Source organism: Hippichthys cyanospilos, chromosome 8 (genome assembly GCF_059441005.1).
Source record: "Hippichthys cyanospilos isolate Australia breed blue-spotted pipefish chromosome 8, RoL_Hcya_1.0, whole genome shotgun sequence".
Classification (NCBI taxonomy): Eukaryota; Metazoa; Chordata; class Actinopteri; order Syngnathiformes; family Syngnathidae; genus Hippichthys; species Hippichthys cyanospilos.
Window position 1 is genome coordinate 9,572,314 of NC_142376.1, and position 20,435 is coordinate 9,592,748.

At 37.8% G+C, this 20,435-nt stretch overlaps 1 protein-coding gene across 4 annotated transcripts in view; it reads left to right on the plus strand.

Moving 5' to 3' along the window:
• Window positions 1-1,547: 1,547 nt before the first annotated feature.
• The window catches only part of LOC148420092 (serine/threonine-protein kinase VRK1-like), a 311,189-nt gene continuing 292,301 nt past the window's right edge, over window positions 1,548-20,435 (plus strand). For 2 of the 4 annotated variants that reach the window (XR_015866353.1, XM_088420987.1), the window contains exons 1-11: window positions 2,138-2,374; window positions 10,905-11,039; window positions 11,224-11,279; window positions 11,381-11,450; window positions 11,643-11,730; window positions 12,227-12,335; window positions 12,947-13,039; window positions 13,297-13,429; window positions 17,459-17,579; window positions 18,282-18,340; window positions 19,699-19,877. Coding sequence is in view for 3 of the 4 variants with exons in the window: in XM_088420987.1 (XP_088277113.1) it covers window positions 2,176-2,374; window positions 10,905-11,039; window positions 11,224-11,279; window positions 11,381-11,450; window positions 11,643-11,730; window positions 12,227-12,335; window positions 12,947-13,039; window positions 13,297-13,429; window positions 17,459-17,579; window positions 18,282-18,340; window positions 19,699-19,877 (1,242 nt within the window). In the remaining variant the exon portion in view is untranslated. Of the gene's footprint in view, window positions 1,719-2,137; window positions 2,375-9,377; window positions 9,533-10,904; window positions 11,040-11,223; window positions 11,280-11,380; window positions 11,451-11,642; window positions 11,731-12,226; window positions 12,336-12,946; window positions 13,040-13,296; window positions 13,430-17,458; window positions 17,580-18,281; window positions 18,341-19,698; window positions 19,878-20,435 lie in introns of those variants that run through there. The other 2 variants (XM_088420988.1, XM_088420989.1) reach the window with 2 other exon arrangements.

Sequence of the window (20,435 nt, forward strand, 5' to 3'; positions counted from 1 at the left end):
TGAAAGGTGCCCAAAGGTTGTTCTCCATGGCCTCAGCAAGGTTTTTTTTTTTTCCTGAGCAAACACTGAAATTCTGACACCATTGGAAGAAAAATGAAAAATGACGATTCCACTTCTTTTTCGTCTTAAAACATGTCTGATAGTCCGATAAAAAGAATTACAGTGCAGTCAAATTTATTTCTACAGCCTTGAATTACTCGAGTCTCAAAGGGCTTCACACATGAAAAAGAAATCACAGATAACATTACACAGAACATCACAAATACACAGCAGCACATCGTGCGAACAAAGCCCCCAAATAAGCACTCCAGTAACCCCAAAAACTCCAAGAGGTTGGATAATCCGAGCTAATGTTGGGTGCAAGGGTACAAACAAAGTTCAGGACCCCTCCCTTTACATAAAGGCGGAGAGAGGATACCTTCACCAAGGGTAAATCACTGTACCGACACTGCACCAGGAGGCAATAAGCATGCCCGCACCAACACTTTGGCAATAATGTAAAAACTATAGACTAACAAGAATGAATCTCATCTTAGCAAACTCTTCATGTTTTGTGTTCATATCGGTAATTTATATACTTGTTGCGGGTTGAGAGTGTTTCAGATTTCCCATATTGTGAGCAGTCAATGAATACAGCGCCAGTGCAACAGTGAATGCGCTCGCTCAAAGCAGTTGTTTATCCTTCTCACGACGCAGCTCAACTTCATTTTGCCATAAATACCCAAAGTTGTGTAGAATCCGAGTTCCACCAAGTTTATGATTGTGTGTATATGCCAAAAGACTGCAATTACTAAATGAGTCAAATAGAATACCTGATCTTCATACCTTGCCATTCATAACTGAATCAGCTGGACATTACAACATTTACATGATCCTCTTCTTTTAGTAATATTCCTGTGTGAACAAGAATGGACTCAGACAGTGGTTCTGTCTACTCGCTTCTTTTATTGAAACTAATGCCGTTTTATTGTCTTTTATTGAAAAGAATTCCGTAAGAACCTCAACTAACACGAGCTGTTGTTAGCTGCAACAGGCACTTGCTGCTAATAGCCAACTAACATCCGCCCTCGAGCTTGTACGGTGCGATAATTATTCTAATTATTCCATATAGCTGATATGAAAATGCACATCTGTGCGTCAAGCTTTAGCTAATGTGGCTGACAGATCAGTCTTCCTCAAATAATGTAGAATTTTTAAAAAGTCATCTTTTTTTTTAATGTTACCATTTGTACTATTGTATTCAAGAATGAAAAAGTCCATCGATAGCGTTCTTGTATTTTTTGCACCCAGTACTTTTCATGATATTTTTTGATATAAATAGAACCCATCATCTGACATGATAATCCAATTTGGATTAGACTGGCAGTCTTCCGGCCCATATCAGGATCCAAAGCTGGTCTTTGGAAAGGCCGTGTTTGGATGCAGATGATAATCACCCTGGTAATTAACACTCTCTGTACCAGTGGGGGTTAACCAGAAATGATACGTCAATGTTTGAGAAGCAACATCAAAGTGTAAAAGTAGTCTAAGGCAAATGATAGTTGGGTAATTGCCCTGTAGTACCTGGGAGGAGTTAGATAGACTTGTGCTTTTGAGCACACAAGAAGCACACACAGAGAGAGGATGAAACGATGCTTTTATATTTCCCAAACCGCATTATTTATTGAGGTGCGAATGAATTAGGGGCGGGACTTGATATGAGACAAAAGAAAAACAAGGTGAGACGTATTTCTTTGTTGTTATTCGGATGTTCATAATTACAGTTTTGTGATCTATAAGTGGCAACGGTGCAAAAGGAATGAAATAAAGTGTCAATTTGTGGATGAAGGCTACAAATACAAAGATTACATAAAAAATTACAACTTTTAAAATGATACCTTGATGTACATCACTGAATATTTAAAGTGGCCTCCTCCAATTTCGCAACCTGCAACCTTGGATTTGGTCTCCCCAGACGTCTACGCTACAGTGCTAATGTGATGAGGGCCATTTCCACTTCCAAAGCCATCTATTGTACGGCTTTTGTCGATTTAATGTCGGGTTCACATTGGTGACGTAGCCAAAGGCTTTGAAGCAGGATACGCCACAAACAAAAAATATAATATGACATCAGATGACAAGGCAGCTTTGAATGAAAGCAATGACAAAAACGAAGCCTGTGCTTCCCTGATCTGGATGGTCTACCACTTCCTTACACTTTATATAACCCAAGGATGGCCCTCGTCTTTTTTTCGTTTTTTTGTTTTTTTTCCTCTGTTCACCCTTTTCGAATCCCTGTCTTTGCTACAGAGGGCCCTGATGCCAGAGAATGCCAGAAAGAGTCCCCTGGATGCAAACAGTTGCGCACCAACACAGACATCAGTAATGGTCAAAGGTGGGTACAGTATTTTACATTTTCCTTGCTGGTCTGTCCCGTCGGTACGTGAATCCCCTTCCGCCTTTGTCATTTTTGTTAGTTTACCCAAACTGTAATTGTTGGTCCATCACAAAGACGATTATGTCAAACAAAATTCACATTAGACCACGTGTCATCTGTCACATACAAGTAGAAAGCAATGTCTTACTGAGCATTTAATTTTTAACTTCCATTTCCTTGGTAAGAGCCAATCAGAGTGAGATTACCACTTTGCAATTTTCCCATTGGTTACTTGAATGTCGTCAACTTAAGCCTTTCCCTGGCATCGGCATCCCAAAATGGTTTGCTCAACTATATGAGTGATTTATACATTCAAGTAGTATTTAAAAAGCAAAATAACACAACATCTCTTAATACTTAGCAGTAATTCTAAGAACACTTAAGGCATGTACAATCAATTTGTTGAGCAAGACTGTGTTTCAGTTTATGAAACCATGACTGAAGCGTTGGACAGCCTTTATCTTCCGCCATCGCTAACTGCAATGTGGAGAAAATGCTGCTTAGTATTATACATTAAGTACTGCTTGGTACTATACAGTAAGTACTGTTGTAATGCAGACTCTGCACCGGTTCATCATAGTAAAGAAAGAGCTGAGCCGAAAGCAAAGCTCTCCCTTTACTGCTTGATGTATGTTCCTGCCCTCACCTATGGTCACGAGCTATGGGTCGTGACCGAAAGAGGATAAGGTGAGCCCTTAGAGATAAGGTGAGCCTCCACATTGAGAGGAGCCAGTTAAGGTGCTTTGATCTGGTTAGGATGCCTCCCATACACCTCCCTGGTGAGGTGTTTCGGCATGTTCCACTGGAAGACGGTCCCATGGACGACCCAGGGCACGCTGGAGAGACTATGTCTCTCAGCTGGCTTGGGAACGCCTGGGAAACCTCCAGGGGGAGCTGGACAAATTGGCCAGGGAGACGGAAGTCTGGACTTCCCTGCTGAGGCCGCTTCCCCCCTGACCCAACTCCCAACTAAAGCAGAAGATGATGGATGGACACAGGGACGGACGGACAATACATTAATGACACATTCTCAATAAAAATGACTGAACATGAGATATGTCATTTCAAATTAAATAATGAAGACCTCAATATCAACATCACAAACCTCTACTTGTAATTTTTTTAACTAATCAAATATCTTGGTTTTATTTAAAGATGTAAGATCTAGTCACATTGCGATGGACTAACGTGCTTTGTGCTGAATAACATGTGAATCATGTACTTCTCAGACCCCTCAGGAGTAATTAGAATGCAAGCTATGACACATGGTTAAAATTAGTCTAAAGACAAAATTAGCGTAGCTCCTGTTTGCTGCCTGATTTACAGCTCTACACAAATCCCTTGGGACCAATAAAAGATTATGTTAATAAGGGTGCTGGAAGTGTGTCTCAAGAACCAAGATAACGTATCTGGTTAAGTTTTCCAAACACAGATAATACATTTCAAAGAACATCGTACTTCTGCAAGACAACAACTAATGACGCACCTCATCGAGGAAAAAAATAGTACCCTTAGCAATAAAAGCCACAACAAGAGCCAAAAAAAAGTTGTGCATTGTTTATGATTTCCATTACTTCATTGTGATTGCATTAAGATGATGAATGTATTTTCATTTATTTTGTTTTTGGTTTGTAATGTAATGTAAAATCATATATAGTAATACAAATCCATAATGTAAATAGGTGTAAACACCTGCGTATCACTATTTTTAAGTACCATAAAAACTTCATCAGCATTTTAATGGAAAGTTAGATTGAGTTGTTTGTTGTTCTTATGTGAAATTTATATTCCAACAGCTAAATGGTCCAATTTTCTCTGGCCGTGCACCAAAATTATGTTTGGTTTGCGATTTGGCTTTGTTGTTTTATTTTATTTATTTATTTTTTTACCCTCTTCACATCAATTTAGCCGGAGGCCTCAAGACCATTAGGGTCTAATCAAAATCCTGGTCAGTGCTTGCTCCTTAGTGCAGAAAATATGGTTTCAAATCGTTTACCATTTGGAGAGTGCAAACACATACAGCATATGCACATTGGTTCAGACCCTTCTCATGTCCAAAATGGCAAGGCAACATCTCATTAGTGGCCATTACATTTGTATGAGATTCATTAGAAGTGACAATACAATTCATATTCATGATTGAAACATGAAATGGTGACATTGTTGCAATGATGTGGACTGAGGGATGAGACGAGGACCAGAAAAATTGATTCATAGCATCATTGTTATTACCATCATCATCATGACCATTGTCAACACCTTCATTTCTACGAATGCAGATTGTAATACAATTGAGATGACAATAACCTAAAAAAAATATACATAGTAAAATACAATTAGACAAAAAGACATAAGAAGTTTAGCAGTATGACATTTGACTTCAAATATAATAAAAATGCTGTAGAATGAATTTAATCAGATTAAGCCTGGATGCGACGAAAACATTTATTGATCTGTCCTTTAAAATTTGATCCCTCCATTTTTTTAACTCCACAAAGCTGCTGTGAGTTAATGTGATTATTCATTATTTTAAAGACATTGACATCTCTAAAGCTGCTTCAATTAAAAAGTCTATGTCCAAAAACTGTGATCATCATTCACCAAAATTTATATGCACACATGCCCAAATCTTTCTCTGAAAATATTAGGAAAAAAAGTCACAATGTTTTTGGTTTTATATAAGAAAGAGTGCTCATGATGTTCTCTTCTTCATAGGCAACAGCTTACAATGTCTATAAATCCAAAATATTTGATTGTTCCACGATTTTAAAATCTGAAGGAAGCATGTGCGTACAGATTTTGGAGACAAATGCTAATCTGCGTTTCCCCCTATGTCAGGATTGAACACTCTCTGGTTTTCCTGAACAGAGAGAACCATATAGGAAATGGATGGAGGGCTGGTTTCTTGCACTAGGTAGTTAAGCATTTAATACTGTCATGAGAACGATGCACTTCCTTGTTCTGTCTTTAACAAGATGAAAGGTGCGCTGCAATTTCATGCTGTACACAAAAAGCTTGAAATTCATGTTGTACACTGGCTTGTAATAAGGAAAGTAGCATCACTGTCATTGCCACAGTGACCGCAGATCAATTACTTTAGTGGTCTATAATATTTGTAGTCTAGCCTGGACACCTCTTCTGTTGTGTTGACATTAATGTCTGTCCTGATGTTAATGTTCAGAGTTTGCGGCACAAATCATCGGGCAATATTTCTTCAGGACGTGACACATTTTCGTGCTGTTAGGATGTGCGTTAAATTGGTTGTCATATAAACCATCTGGCCATGTCAAAGCATTTTACTGTAGGATGCATAAAGCAAATAGATGGTGAACTGTCATGATATCAACATGTAACTTTGACTCTATTGTAATGCGTCTTTGATTTCTTTTTTTAATTAGATAAATAACAAATAAATGTGATGGAATGTGGTTGTAATTTGGACGCTCATATATGACTGGTACGTCATCAAAAGCCAAATATGCGCTCAACGTAGTCAGAGGAGAGTACTTACCTGTTTAGTCATGTGACGTTCGCAAGCTGATCAGTGATTGATCATTACATGATCCCTGAGTAACTTTGAGGTCATTTTCAGTCGATAGTAAATGGCAAAATGGTTGCCCCTGAAAAAAAAGAGTTGATTTTTCTTCTTATTTATATTCCACAAAGGCAAGACTGACCAGAATGTTGTTTTTAGACGGAGTGGTCGCACAAACATTTTACTGTTAAGAAAGGTTATTTGAATTTTTTTTTTAAAACTACTGTAATTCTGTGGGAAACATTTTAGAAATGAACTAGGAAGTTAAAAAAAAAAAAAATAATAATATATATATATATATATATATATATATATATATATATATATATATATATATATATATATATATATATATATATATATATATATATATATATATGTATACAGGACCTGGTTGTACTGAGCATAACAAAGGCCTTTTGTGTCATGGTTGAGTTCTATGAATTATCATCTGCTGTATCTAAAATTCAAACGACTTTCACTTCAACTTAACAGGCCCCATGGTTTCTTTTACACTGCTCAAGGTTTTATATTCTTTCAAATGAGACTTTCTGGTTCAGAAAGAAGTTCCTGCAGATCAATAATCTCAGCAGGTGAACACTGGCAAAGACAACACAACCGTGTATTTCCTTCTCCTTTCATAAGAATTGAACATACTTGATTGAGAGTGTGAGAATGTGTTTGTCCTCACCAGCTTTGCAAGTAAGCCATTTGCTCCTGCAGTCACTGTTATCAGCCAGGCGTGATATTGACCATGTTGCATAGCAAAAGACAGATCAGCCTGTTACAACTAGCATGCTTGAAGTTTCGTGAACAAAGTGTTATTGATTTTCGTATGTGTTAAGTAAGCATTTTACAGGAGACTGCTGCAACCGCTGATTGCTGGAGCTTACTATACTTTAGTTTCCTGTAAATTCATGCATAGACAGAGTCTAAACATTTTTTAACACTTGTAACAATATGCAGCTGGTCACTCCCATTAGCTGGGCTATTTTTTAAACAATTTTGACATTCATATTATATTAAAAAAAAAATAATGACACCGATCCTTGTAATGAGATATCTCTAGTGATTGAGTCCATGAAAATGAGATGAGATTTTTGCAAAATTTTGTAAATAATTTTTACAAATTTAACAATATACAGTGCAACTATAAATACATGAAACAAGAGCCAGGCTAATTTTTCAGCTAGAGCTGAGATCTTTCCTAATGCGGAATAGTTTAATAAAATGCATATAGCTCTCGTTTGCTGTGGTGTATAGCCTATTTTTTTTCAGTGTTTACAAACCATCATTGTCATATCTGCCAAAAACCAAAATTTCACCACAGGTGTTTTGAAAGAAACCAAAGGATCCTGTATTTCTCCTGTCGGGCTTCAGATATTAAAACTGGGTATTAGTCAAGTTAAGCTTTGATTTAGCTTTTTTATTTCTTTTTAATTTTAGTTTTGCTTTCTACTTAATTATGAATCACCAACTTTAATCTTTTTTTTGGTGCAGTAACTTTTATTTTTAAATTTCACCACAATTGGGGGCGATTTCCTGCCAGAGCAGTAACCTGCAGTGCCTTCTACTGTGTACTACATTGCACCCCGAAAAAAACAGACAAAACAAAAAGATCTCTGCTGTGCAGGGACTACAAATCTAGACACATCCTAATCTTGCGAGATCTCAAGCCCATCCTAATTTTTGATCATTTCAATTGAATTGACATTGCACAGCAGCATATTCATTTGCTGCCTAGTAACATTGTCCCCGTGGGCTATTTCAAACAAATAGAATGGAACGCTTTAATTGACATTGTAAAGCTGGTACACAACGAAATTTGGGAGTGCTGCTCCAAATGGTGCATATTAAATAAATGTGAACAAAATAAATACTATAGAATACAAATTCACAGCGATTGTTATTGTCGTTGTATTATTTTTTTGTCTTCATTCAGAGCGTTATTCGCTCTGGGGAAAAAGCTGTCTCTGAGTCTGTTTGGCCTGTCTTTTTTGAGCCCTGTATCGCTGACCAGAGGGCAACAGTTTGAAAGCTTGAGAATCCTCCTCAGATGAGCTTATCAGAGAGCATCTAGTTAGTTTCTAGGCAGTGTTGGCCACAATTTGCATCGTTTTTTTTTTGGTGGTTTTTCTTTTTTTTTTTTAACGAACATCCATTTTCTAGAGCTGGTTATCCTCACAAGGGTCGTAGGCTTGCTGGTGCCTATCCCAGCTGGCTTTGAGCAGTAGGCAGGGGACACCCTGAACTGGTTGCCAGCCAATTGCAGGGCACAAAAAAACAACCATTAACACACCCAATCATACCAAAGGACAATTTAGTATGCCCAGTACATCTGCCATACATGTTTTTGGAGTGTGGGAGGAAGCCAGAGTGCCGGGAGAGAGCCCATTCGGGCTCAGGGAAAACAAGCAAACTCCACACAGGAAGGCGTGACGTGCTATTAATTGCGCCACTGAGCCACCCTATTAGTAACATAGCACATCTAAGAAAAAAAAAAAAAGTATGAACAACTCTTAAGCAATTTCCAATGAGTAGCGAGCATTTTAGCATGACACATACATGTATAAAGGTTCATGGTAGGGCCATGCAATACATTGATTGATTGAATTTGTTATTTTGAAAATCACAATTTGAAAATTACCTAAAAAAATGAAATAGAGGTTTTGAACAAGTGACAGAATACAGGACGGCTGGTTTACAAGACCTGTTTACAAAAGTTACCAACTACAGGTCTTAAATGCGACATTTAAACAAGTTAGAATAGAATAATAAATTATGTACAATATACGAATGTCTATTATTTTGCCCAAGTTATGAAGGTTAGGTTTGAAGTTAGTCAGTACAGTATAATGTATATTAATGATGTTTGAATATTCTGTAGATGACTTATTTTTGAATGAGACAAAACGTTAAATGTTTGTTGGGTTTGTTATGTTGACTGTAAATAATTAAAAAAAAAACAGTAATGAATAATTAAAAACAGGTGTTTGATTTGTTGCCATGATTTTTTAATTCCATTGTAAGACCCCAACTGTCAGTGACTTGCTCAAGGATACCTACCTTGACAGTATTCACGAGCATACGAACTCTCCAAAATGTTGTTGGTGTTTTATTATTTGTCTGCAGCAGGACTTGAACTGGAACTCCATTTGAAAAGTCCGAGTCGTTCAAGACGCACTGATGCGCCCTGTTTTAGTACATATACTGTTAGTGTTTTTTGTTTGTTTGTTTGTTTTTTGTAGTTCGTTGTGTGTAAAATGTGGTGCTGTTTCTTTAAAATACGCTGCCCCAATGTTTCCGGAAATGCGTTGGTGGGTCGGGCTTTTAGTGCTCTGCATTCAGTGGCCGTGTCTCTCCATGCCGCGTTTCTATTGGTTGTAAGTCATTTGAAGCTGCATTTCCTGTCATGTGATTGGATGCTACTGTAGCGGGAGGGAAAACTTTCAGGAAGTAAATCGGGTTTCGTCTTTAACTAGTTTCTCTACAAGAGTTCAGTCAAAAGTCTCATTGAATTTGCGACAACTGCATATTCGTACGCCGAAACAAACGTAACACTCGGATATATCTATTTGCAGGTTGGTGTGATTGAAATATTATTCGGTGACTAGAATCTTAACACACATGACTTAGTTAGCTGCTACTTTTGTGTGATTTGGCTATCAAACCTTTATCTGCCTTACCCCCAAGCGATAGAAATCAGGACTCGAATTAACCATGAAGCAAAGCTTAGTGTGCTGTTAATTTTGGCGATGCTGCGACATTCAAATTCACAGTAATGTTTCACGGTAACCAGCAAAATATGTGAATAAAAGACACACGTTTGGTGACGCGCAATGTATCATAGACATATTTGAATTGGTTTAGAGCGGATTCTTTTTTTTACTCTGTTAACATGCAAAATCATTTACAGAAAATCAATGTTGCTGGACAATAACTTGTTGTCTATATACTATACGGCATGCATCCTCGACCAATTTGATATTTAGGATTGATAAGACCAAGAACATGTGCTTTTTTAATTAACTCATTCACTCCCAGCCATTCCCCCCCTCCATTCCCGTCCGCTTTATTGGATTTTTGAGTGATCATGCGAGACTTTTGTATTATGTGACTACATAAACATGGCACCCACCAAAAGAAAGATTAGACCTTTTGGCAGAAAAAAAAGTTAAGTTACCACTTTTTTTCCGTTCTTTGGCAGTTGACATTTGAAAACAGTTACGTTTGGTCAAACTAAGCAATTCTGTTGATTAAAAACTCAGAAAAACAGAAAAAAAGGTTTCAAGCATAACTAACTTCAACATTCATGTATTTGCTTCTGTGACATCTCATACATCTGAATGATGCTTTCCTTTTACAAAGTAACACTACAGAAAAGTCATTTGATAGTAATTCATTTTCTACATAACACAATTTGCCTGCCTAAGGCAGACTGCAACTGCGACCTAATCTTTAACATTTGTCAGTTTAAAGATTTTGCTCAAATTTGCTAGATTTAACTGGGTGGCAGACCATTACCAACAGTGTCTAGTGAGACAAGTGGTAAAGATTACAATGTCTGGTTAAAATGATTGTCATCTTTAAAAATGTCTTCGTCATTCAGTGGCTCATTGGCAAAATGTTGGCCTCACTGGCAGAGCAACTGACACTCCTTCGTAACTTTTGAACTGCCCACCTACAGTGGTGTCAAACATATGGTTTGCGGGCCGGACTCGGTGGTAGTTTTTTTTCAAATCAATAATTTGTTAAATTATTGTTTTGTATTTATATTTATTGTTTAGTATTGTGCATGTATACTTATTTTATATATAATTGGATGTGTTCAATCATCAAGAGTTCCTGTATACGTTATTTATTTATTCATTTAAAAAATATCCAACTGATTTAATTTGTAATTTATATCGTCTGTAAAACAGTATTGTTGTGACACATCATTTTTATGTTTAGTTTCAATGACAGCTCCTAAAAAAAGTGCGCTACCCAAACCACTCCCAGATGGCTTCATACTTACTGATGGGACAAAGAAGAAATGGAGGCTGGGGAAAATTTTAGGGCAAGGTGGCTTTGGACTGATCTACTACGGTAATAAAACGCTGATAACTTCACATTAACACACACAGTCAGAAATATAAGTATTGGGACATTAATACAAGAATATCTTTCGTTTATCTTTTTGAGTTGGACTTGTTTGTAATATCATGTTTGAATTATGACTGGGCTGTGTGCAAACTCCTCATCATCTCACTTGTCTTGTGACATCTTTAAGCATCCCAAGACATTGGCAGCCCTGTCTCAACAGATACTGACTTTGTGATAAAGGTGGTGAGTATATTTACAGTTTATGAATATGTGCGTAAAGTATGTTTTATTATATGACATGAACCTTTAATGAATGAATTTTGAATCACTGATTAATTGGGCAGGAGTACCTTGAGAATGGTCCCTTGTTTTCCGAGCTGTGCTTCTACATAAGAGCGGCCAAACCAGAAAGCGGTGAGTAACATAACATGTTGAAGATGGCAGCACCTTGCTGCAAGTGTGTTTCCTGCAAACATTCATAAGACTCACTCAAATTAAGCAAAGATAAGTGAGTGGAGCCATCAGGAATTTCTGATATGAGTGTTCTAAAGTCATCTAACTTTCACAACAGTGTATCTTCATTCACTTCTTGTCACTTTGTTTTAGTGGAACGCTGGATGAGAAGTAGAAGACTTGACCACCTCGGCATCCCAAAATATTGGGGAACAGGGCAAACTGAGTATAATGGCCTAAGGTATTCATTCGTGTTGGTCTTGATGGTTCTGGCTGGGTGGTTCAGTGGAAGCGTTAGCATGTCCAACTTACAGTTTAGGTTCCGAGTTCAAATCCAGCTCACTCCAGCCTTCCTGTGTGGAGTTTGCATGTTCTCCCCAAGCACGCGTGGGTTCTCTCCGGCCACTCTTGCTTCCTCCCACCCTCCAAAACATGCATGGCAGGTGCATTGGACATTCTAAATTGTCCTTAGGTGTGATTGGGTGCATGAATGGTTGTTTATCTCTGTGTGCCCCACGATTGGCTGGCAACCAGTCGAATGTGTCCCCTGCCTACTGCCTGAAGACTGCTGGGATAGGCACCAGCAAGCCTGTGACCCGAGGATAAGTGGCTACAAATAATGGATGGATTGATGGTTCTTGGTGGCTGGCTTGGCGGTCAAAAGCTTTTTACAAGCTCTGGTTTTGACATCAATTTCAAGACATCAAGACACCCACTTGATTTTTTTTTTTTTTAAGGTATCGTTTTATGGTTATGGAGCGACTGGGCACTGATCTTCAGAAACTCAGCGAGCGTAACAGTGGTCGGTTTAAGAAAACTACTGTGCTACGAATTGGTCAAGCACTGGTGAGTGTTGACACTATCCCCAAATGCAGTCCTCTCATTTGCCTGTGTTCCCGTGTCCCAAACGTGCGTACTTCAGACGCATGTTTTTTTTTTTTTAACGTCAAAATATTCATTATCGTCCACCCACTCTTTTATTTAACAAAACTTAATAAATTGTGAACATTTTTGACAGCTTCATCCTCCGTGTTTGTTTTGATATCGCGGAAAATAAAACATTAATCAAGAAAAAAAAAGATCCCGGGGAACCAACAATTTTCAGAGATAAAATATGCACTGCACATCATTATAATACACCTACCACTTCTCATTGCCTTTACATCCAGTCGCTCCAAGCACTCACCCAATGCTCAAATGTCCCCCGTCACGCAAATTACATTGACTGCATTTCAAATGCGTCACCTGTTTTGCCGTCCATGCAGTCAGTATGTATGTACCATCAGGTTTGCATTCACACACATCATACAATTTTTATATAATAATGCAACGTCATAGTTTACTTGAACCCCCAAGTTATTGTAAATGGTTTCCTGAACACTTCATTTGAGTATCTGAAAGTGTAAATTTGTGCACTGGTCCTGACAAATTCCTGCCATTTTGTTGTTGTTCTTAAGGTGGATATACTGGAGTATATGCACGAGAATGAATTTGTTCATGCAGACATCAAAGCTTCAAACCTTATGCTGGGACATAGAAACCCTCAAAAGGTTAGTTTACTATGAATCTTTGACACTTCACTTTCAACATTATTAATTGCAGAAATATGTGGCAATAATTGCATCTGTTTAGAGTGAATAAATGAATGAAACTAATCAATCATGCAGGTAACTCACTTTGTGATATGACGAGCCATGACAGCATTTTTAAGTTAATATTCTCGTGCTACACACTTGGGTCACAAAATACGGCATATTTAGCATCTTTGTAACAATCAGCCTACATGTCTTTTTTTTCTGTTTTGTAGTTGTATTTAGTTGACTACGGGCTGGCGCGCAGGTACTGTGTTGATGGAGTCCAAGGAGAATACCACGAAAATCCCAAGAAAGGCCACAACGGAACCATTGAGTACACCAGTCTCGACGCTCACAAGGGTGCTGGTAGGTTTAGATTTACTTATAGAGATTAGTTTAAAAAATAGAATCAAGCCATTTAAGCCAAGACAAATACTTTGCCTTACTAAATACAATAACTAATATTCCAAACAACTGCACAGATAATGTGATTGAAAACTGTACAGTTTTGCTGTGTAACAGAACATGAATACTTCATTGCTGTACCTAAGGTAAATTAAATTTGTAAACCAGTTTCAAAAGCAATAGCAAATGAAATATGCAAAAAATGTGGTTTTGTTGTGACAACTTGTCACTCTTTTCTTACATGAGGGAAGTGCTTCTCAAACAGTGCAGTGGGCGTGAGGTCATGCCAGGGGTGGGGGCGGATGACCCCAGGGAAAAGGCTTTGTTTTTGTCATGTCAAGTTTAATTGCAATAAAATTATTATTGTTATTATTTTTTCAGACACTTTGACCCATATAAAGGCTATAAAAAATAATTAACAGGTGTTGAAAGTTGATTTTTTTTTCTTTTGTTAATATTAAAACAGATACAGGTTTAGGTATACAGTACTTATTCAATTTTTATAGATACTGTAAAGGGGGGCGCAAAAAGTTTCTTCTTTCCTAGGGGATTCTTGGCAAAATATAATTTAGAAGCAATGCATTAGGGTATTTTTTCATAATTGTAAATACTGTATTGATTCTGGATATTTTTTTTCCCCCCTCAAACAACAAAGTGTGGAGTGGCATGTTTTTTCCTTGTGCAAATATACACCAAATGTGTGCTGGTAAACTTGGACCATTCAGAAACTCAATGTGTTGCTCAAATATGCCAATCGGTTGTTCAAGCGTGCATCAAAAATGGCATTTTGGTTCCACACTTAGCCTCTCCAACTAGGGACAGTGTACCGGTGCGTGAAGTCGTACAGATGGAAACAGTTCAGGTACAAGCTGTCGATGAGTGACGTAGCCTTTGCTCAGACATTAATGGGAGTGGAGAGCAAGCTACTTTTACAAACACATCCACCCTCGGAGTAGTGCCCAGGTATCTGAGTGAATTTTTCAAACGCGCCTCTAGTTGTTGTTGCTGCTATTGTCATCATCTACCGTCAAACACTACACTGCTGCACAACACATCTGTTCCGATGTTATTGCTGTAGCAACTTGTCAGATGTATCAAATGTGGATTCCACTGTATCTGGACACTTGCTAAAAACAGTGTTGACAGTCAGCCCTAAAAATAGGATTTGAGGATGAATCTGATTAAAATCAGATATACCTACAGTCTGTATCCAGCCATAATAAAAAATGCCTACCTGTGGACTAACATTCAAGTGAAGTGTAAGAACAGGTCATTAAAGCAAGTATGGCTTTTCAAACCAGTTTGCAAGACCGATTCTTAGATTTTGAAGTGGCTTATTGGCTAAAGAAGTTATGTTAGTACTTGGCAAGAATGTTCTAAACCAATGAACCCTGTGAGTCAGTACATTAAAAACACTTTGTCCGTCTGTCAGGGACCACCTCCCTCGACTGATATTGGGAAAACATTAACTGGCAAATTGCCTGCTTGCATCCTTCTCTTCTCATTGACCATCGATTGTCCGTCCACCGCCCCTGCAGAATTCCCAGACACAGTCTCTGTTTAACAACCTACTAATTAGCTAAAGTCATAACCTGCAACATGCATCCTTCCCCCATTAATTGGTGACTTTGATGTTTGGTTAGCAGGATACACGCGCCAAACATGACCTTCCAGTGACTAACTCTATCACCAAGCAGGTCAATACTGTATGCTTGTTTTGATAGCTGCATGGTGTATGCATGAAATAATAACGGACTTGTCAGCAATAAATAGTGAATTCCGAATCAGCAATTTGCATGGAGCCTGACCAAGGTGGACACCACTGTTGGAAACAAATCATTAAAAAAAAGTGAAACTGAGCGAATTTGTACAGTGTCCTCTGTTCAGAACAAACAGAATCAGAGCATTTTTGTAAGGCACATCTTGTCTGGTCACAAACAGGCTTGCCAAATAAATAGAGTTCCTGTTGTGGAACAGCCAATAAGCTCCCTTTTGTTCTGGGGCTACTTTACTCCTCCTGGCACAGGGTGTCTTGAATCTTTGCAGTGAATGTTGAAATTTCAAGACTATCAGGGCATTCTTTTTTTGAAATGTTTTGACTAGAGACAGAGTGCTTGGTCTCTGTCGCGGGTAAAGGGGCGATGGGGAGGGAGCAATTGAATAGTGGCAATAGGATAGGAGATAGTAGACGAAACAGCCAAAAATACCAAAAAATAGTTTAACATTACAAAACATATTGACGTTTTGTCTTTTTTTTTTTAAAGGATTTTGGTTCTGAGTTTTTTTTTCCAATTTGAATTGTACTTGTATACACACTTTCATTTTGTTGTGGAATTTTTGTACATTCATCATTTCCTTGTCTTAAGAATTGTGTCTTAACATTTTTTACAAGTTTGCAACATTGAATGAACCCTAATGAATTCCTGACGTGAATGCACATTCTCAACCTTTGACACCCCCCCCCTCCCCCATGGGATAGGGGCTTTTATATATATATATATATATATATATATATATATATATATATATAAATTTTTGTTAATTTATTTCTAATACTCAGTCAATGACAACATTGATTTTATTCAATTTTTGCGCACCAAATCAATGGAGATTTTTTTCATTTATCTCACTTCATTATTCCTTTTTTCGTTTGCCCTCATTCCAAGCATTAAGGGCTGTAAGCAAACAGTTTAAACAGCCTTAGAACACTTCCCATTGCCTCCTGATCTTCATTGATCGTTTAAGCTCCCTGCCAGCTCCATGAAACACATTTTCACTGTAGCAATTTTTTTTTTTTTAATTTATTTTTAAACACTTTCCGTAACAATACACACCTACATCCTGTGCTTACTGTAAAGATGAAAGTCTTCAAAAACGAATACATAAAGATTAATAAATGCCTATATATTTTCAGCTAACAACCTGTTGTCGCGCATTCCGATTCCAGTTGATTATCTTGTCCTGTTTGGCCAGGGCCATGCTTCCCCATCAGACCTCCCTGTTGGCTGGGGAGAATCAATGCCAGTCAGGGCTCAGGGAGGAGATTTCTCCCTTCAAATGAAACCAGTCAATATGTAATTTCTCCAAAGACGTGTGACGGCCATTACTGTATTGAGTTGCTAAAACTCCCCGGGCTCGACCCCTCTGGATGGACTTGGTTTTCGAGTATTGATGTACTTCACAAATTAATGTAGATCCATGCGGTCTCTCTTATATACAGTAATATGCAAGCACTCTCAGGTTTATTACATTTTCTTTTTAAATACGGTATATATGCTTTCATCAGTAATTTAATTAGTAATTGTGAAGGATTGAAACCCAACATATAATTTAGAGCTATTCCCAATTCAAAATAGCTCACAATATAGGTTTTAAATATTGTGTGCTTTACTCAACATTCAGATATTGATTTGGACATAAAAAAGTAAAATATGTTAAGTTAAAGTTACAAAGTAGATTTTGATTTCTTAAGTATGCAGAAACTCTCCGCGCAATGCAAAAAACTACCTAAGAGGGCTTTTTTGCATTGTGCAAAAATGCCTGATAATACAATTTTTCTTCCCAAAAGAACAGCTTTGTAACAACAATAACTTGCTTGTTTGTCGGTGACGCCAAATCGAGGCAATAGTACATCCATTTTTCAATATGTATTTAATAGTATTGACGTTGAACAAATGTGCAAACGAATGAAAACAAACTGGATGAAAATGGGGCTAGGTGATATGATAAAAAAAGAAACTTGATTTTGTCTTACAATTAATCAGCTCAATAGTAACTATTGTAAACATACCTTGTGAATCCAGTATCTGTGTCTTGTGCAGTCTCAATTTTACGATGTAGATCCATTTCAAATCATTAATTTCTAAAATGATGAATTAATTCAATTAATTTGACGTATTGCCTATTCCTAGATGAAAAGTGAATAAGAAAAAAAAAACATTTTGCTTCATGTTGCATCTTTTTTTTTTTTTTTTTTTTTTTTTGCCTAAGCTCCATCAAGACGTGGAGACCTCCAGATTCTTGGTTTTTGTCTTCTTCACTGGTTATGTGGCTCTCTCCCCTGGGACAGTGATCTCAAGAACCCAATTAAGGTCATGGATGCAAAGGCCAGGTAGGTCCTTAGAAACTTTGTTTAAACACAACTTAATTGGAATACATGTCACTGATAAATCGTTCTTCAAACCAGCAATTGCTAAGTTACTGTCTTATAATAATTCAGGAAAATATTTGCATCACGAAGGACATTCAGCGCATAAACTGTCAAATGTGAACGTTCAAGACTCGTTGATTAAGACACCAAAGAAACAAACATAAAAATTAAAAAGCAAGCCACGTTCTGGGCTAAGTATAAACCATTGTGTTTTGATATCTCTTTGATAGATCTTTATTGTCAATACACCTGCACAAGTACTGTACAAGGCAATGCTAAAAAGTGAAATAGACAAGTCAGGTTTTCCAGAATAATACAACCATCACAGCAAAGGCTGATCTTGTTGTGGTTAATGCTATTGGCTAATGTTTGATGAGAATAAATTGGATTTAAGTTTATAATTTGCTATTTTAATTCAACAATCAGCTCCGGCATAGCATAGCACATGCACCACTCATACATTATGAATTAGGACGGTCACTCATCCAATTATGACAATTCTATAATTTGGAATACGAAGCATTCGAACATTTTGCTTCAGTTTAGCTCATTGCCGCCGTATCCTTTCCCTAACCCTATTATCTCCTTCTAAATAATGTTTCCCTTCTTGTAACATTTTCCCTTTTCTCTCCCACGGTTTTATTTGTCCTGCTTGTTGCTTAGACTGATGGATAAGCTGCCAGAGTCTGTCCAGCAGCTGTCAGTTAGTGGCGTCAGTACAGGTGAGACTCAACAATCTGAACTTCCAGGATTTCCTCAGCACCTTTTAGGTTAAATGTGACATTTTAAAATTGGAGTTTTTTTTTTCCTGGTACCTCACACGCAACATAATGATACGGCTAAGCATTCCTCTGTTTTAAATGCTTAATTGCGTTTATACAAGTCATGTCGCCGTTGCTTGAAAATATTTAAATGTTTTTTTTTTATTAGTTGCTTTCCCTGTCATGAATTACACTCTACATCACAAGCGTCCAACTCTTATGCTCGGCACATTATTTCATATGGCCCACCAAAGCAAATCACGCATGTTTACTAGCAGGTGGCCTTCAATTTGAAAGAAAAAAAAAACCCTCAGATGATGATAATATTACAAGGTTTTGCTTTGCTACCAAAAAACCTGTTCAGAAAAACAAAAGTGTTTTTTCAACAGTTTTTTCATAGTCAGAATAGAGAAGCATATTTTTATTTATTTATTAATGTTTGAGTCAGTAAAAGTAAGAATCCACGATAGAATAAAATTGAATGCCTTTATTGTGACTGAACAGCAGGTGTACAATGATATTTTTAATAATACGGCATGCTTAAAGTCCCATATTCAAAAATCTATCCTTGAGGTCTAATGTGCTGGACGGTGATTGTACAATGAAAACTTGTTCCAATGGGATGCCATATCAAAATTGGACTTTATGACTTTGTATTAAGAAAGAAAGAAAAAAAAAAACAAGTTACGTGTGCGTGTGTGATTAAGGACCAAATAGTCCTCTGCTGACAAAACCCAGCTGCCTGCCATAGATAAGACACAGCGTATGTATCAAATTGAGTGTGCAACTCAATGATACAAGTTGGAAAGCAGTATGTGCAAAACACAACATCTGGCTTGACGCTGGTTGACAGCCATGCACTTGCTTTCTGCGCTTGCCCAATTGTGTGTGAGAAAGCTCAAGAGTCTATTGGTGAACCAAATTCCCCTATCATTCACATCTCAAGCTCCCATAACTGGTCGAAGGGTCAGTTAATGCTTTCAAATGTTGAAAAGAACTTTTTTTGAATCAAACACTGTTCTGCCATGTGTTCACTAGAAAGACACTAAGTGTTCCACTGTGAAGACTACAAAATAGGCGTGTCCCAGAAATATAGGAAGAATGGGCTGCGGCCAGCCTCATTTGACTTCTGGATTAGTGTTTTTCATCCAACAATGTGTTTTAGGGTGTTAGGGTTCACTGTGCTTTCATGCAGACAGTATAGTGAAATTAAACATCCTTACGTTGCTTCAAGTAAGACGTACGACATGAAACAGTATGTCATATAATGAGTTCCCTCTGGGACTTGCGTGTTTGACATGCACTCCTCCTGCCTTCAGAGGAGGTGGCTTCCCTGCTCCAGTATGTGAAATCTCTGGGTTTCCAAGACAAGCCTGACTACCACTACCTGAGGCAAATACTGTCTACTGGACCAAAGGTAAAACTGGATTTCTCGGTACCTCGTGGAGTCGGGGAGAAGTCCATGACGAAGGGGCTCGAGCCTCCTACCAGGGGCAAGGTGAGAATAGAATCTCGCGTGTCCTAAATTATGTACAGTGGTACTTAGACTTACAAGCGATCACCTTGCGCTACCTGCGGTTAGCCTGGCGGGGCGGGGGAAAAACCTGGCTTATAAAGGCCGGCTTTATCATACTGGAGAAAGCTAACTTAATAAATTAAGTCTATTTTTTCACATTGCATGGAATGGATTCGGCATTTCACTTCATTTTAGAGGGAATGTTGTTTTGACTTACAAGCGAATTGAGTTGCGCTTGGTCTTTGTTGCTCACTGGACACTGTTCACAGGTCCTACAGCATTCCCTTGTTTTTCGCGGTTAGTACGGACCAAAAAAAACTCCGCCTTAAGTCAATGCCGCGAGTAGGGTTTGCTACTTGACAGTGGACATTGTACGTAACATTTGGCGTAAATAAAGTGTGTGAAATGTGTTAAATAAAATCTTGCCTACTTTGTGTGATCTGCATAGTGTAGAGACTTAGCGGACATGTTTCATCTTGGGCAAAAACTTGGATTTTCTTTTACAACTTACAACATGACGGTACGCTGAAACATGATAAG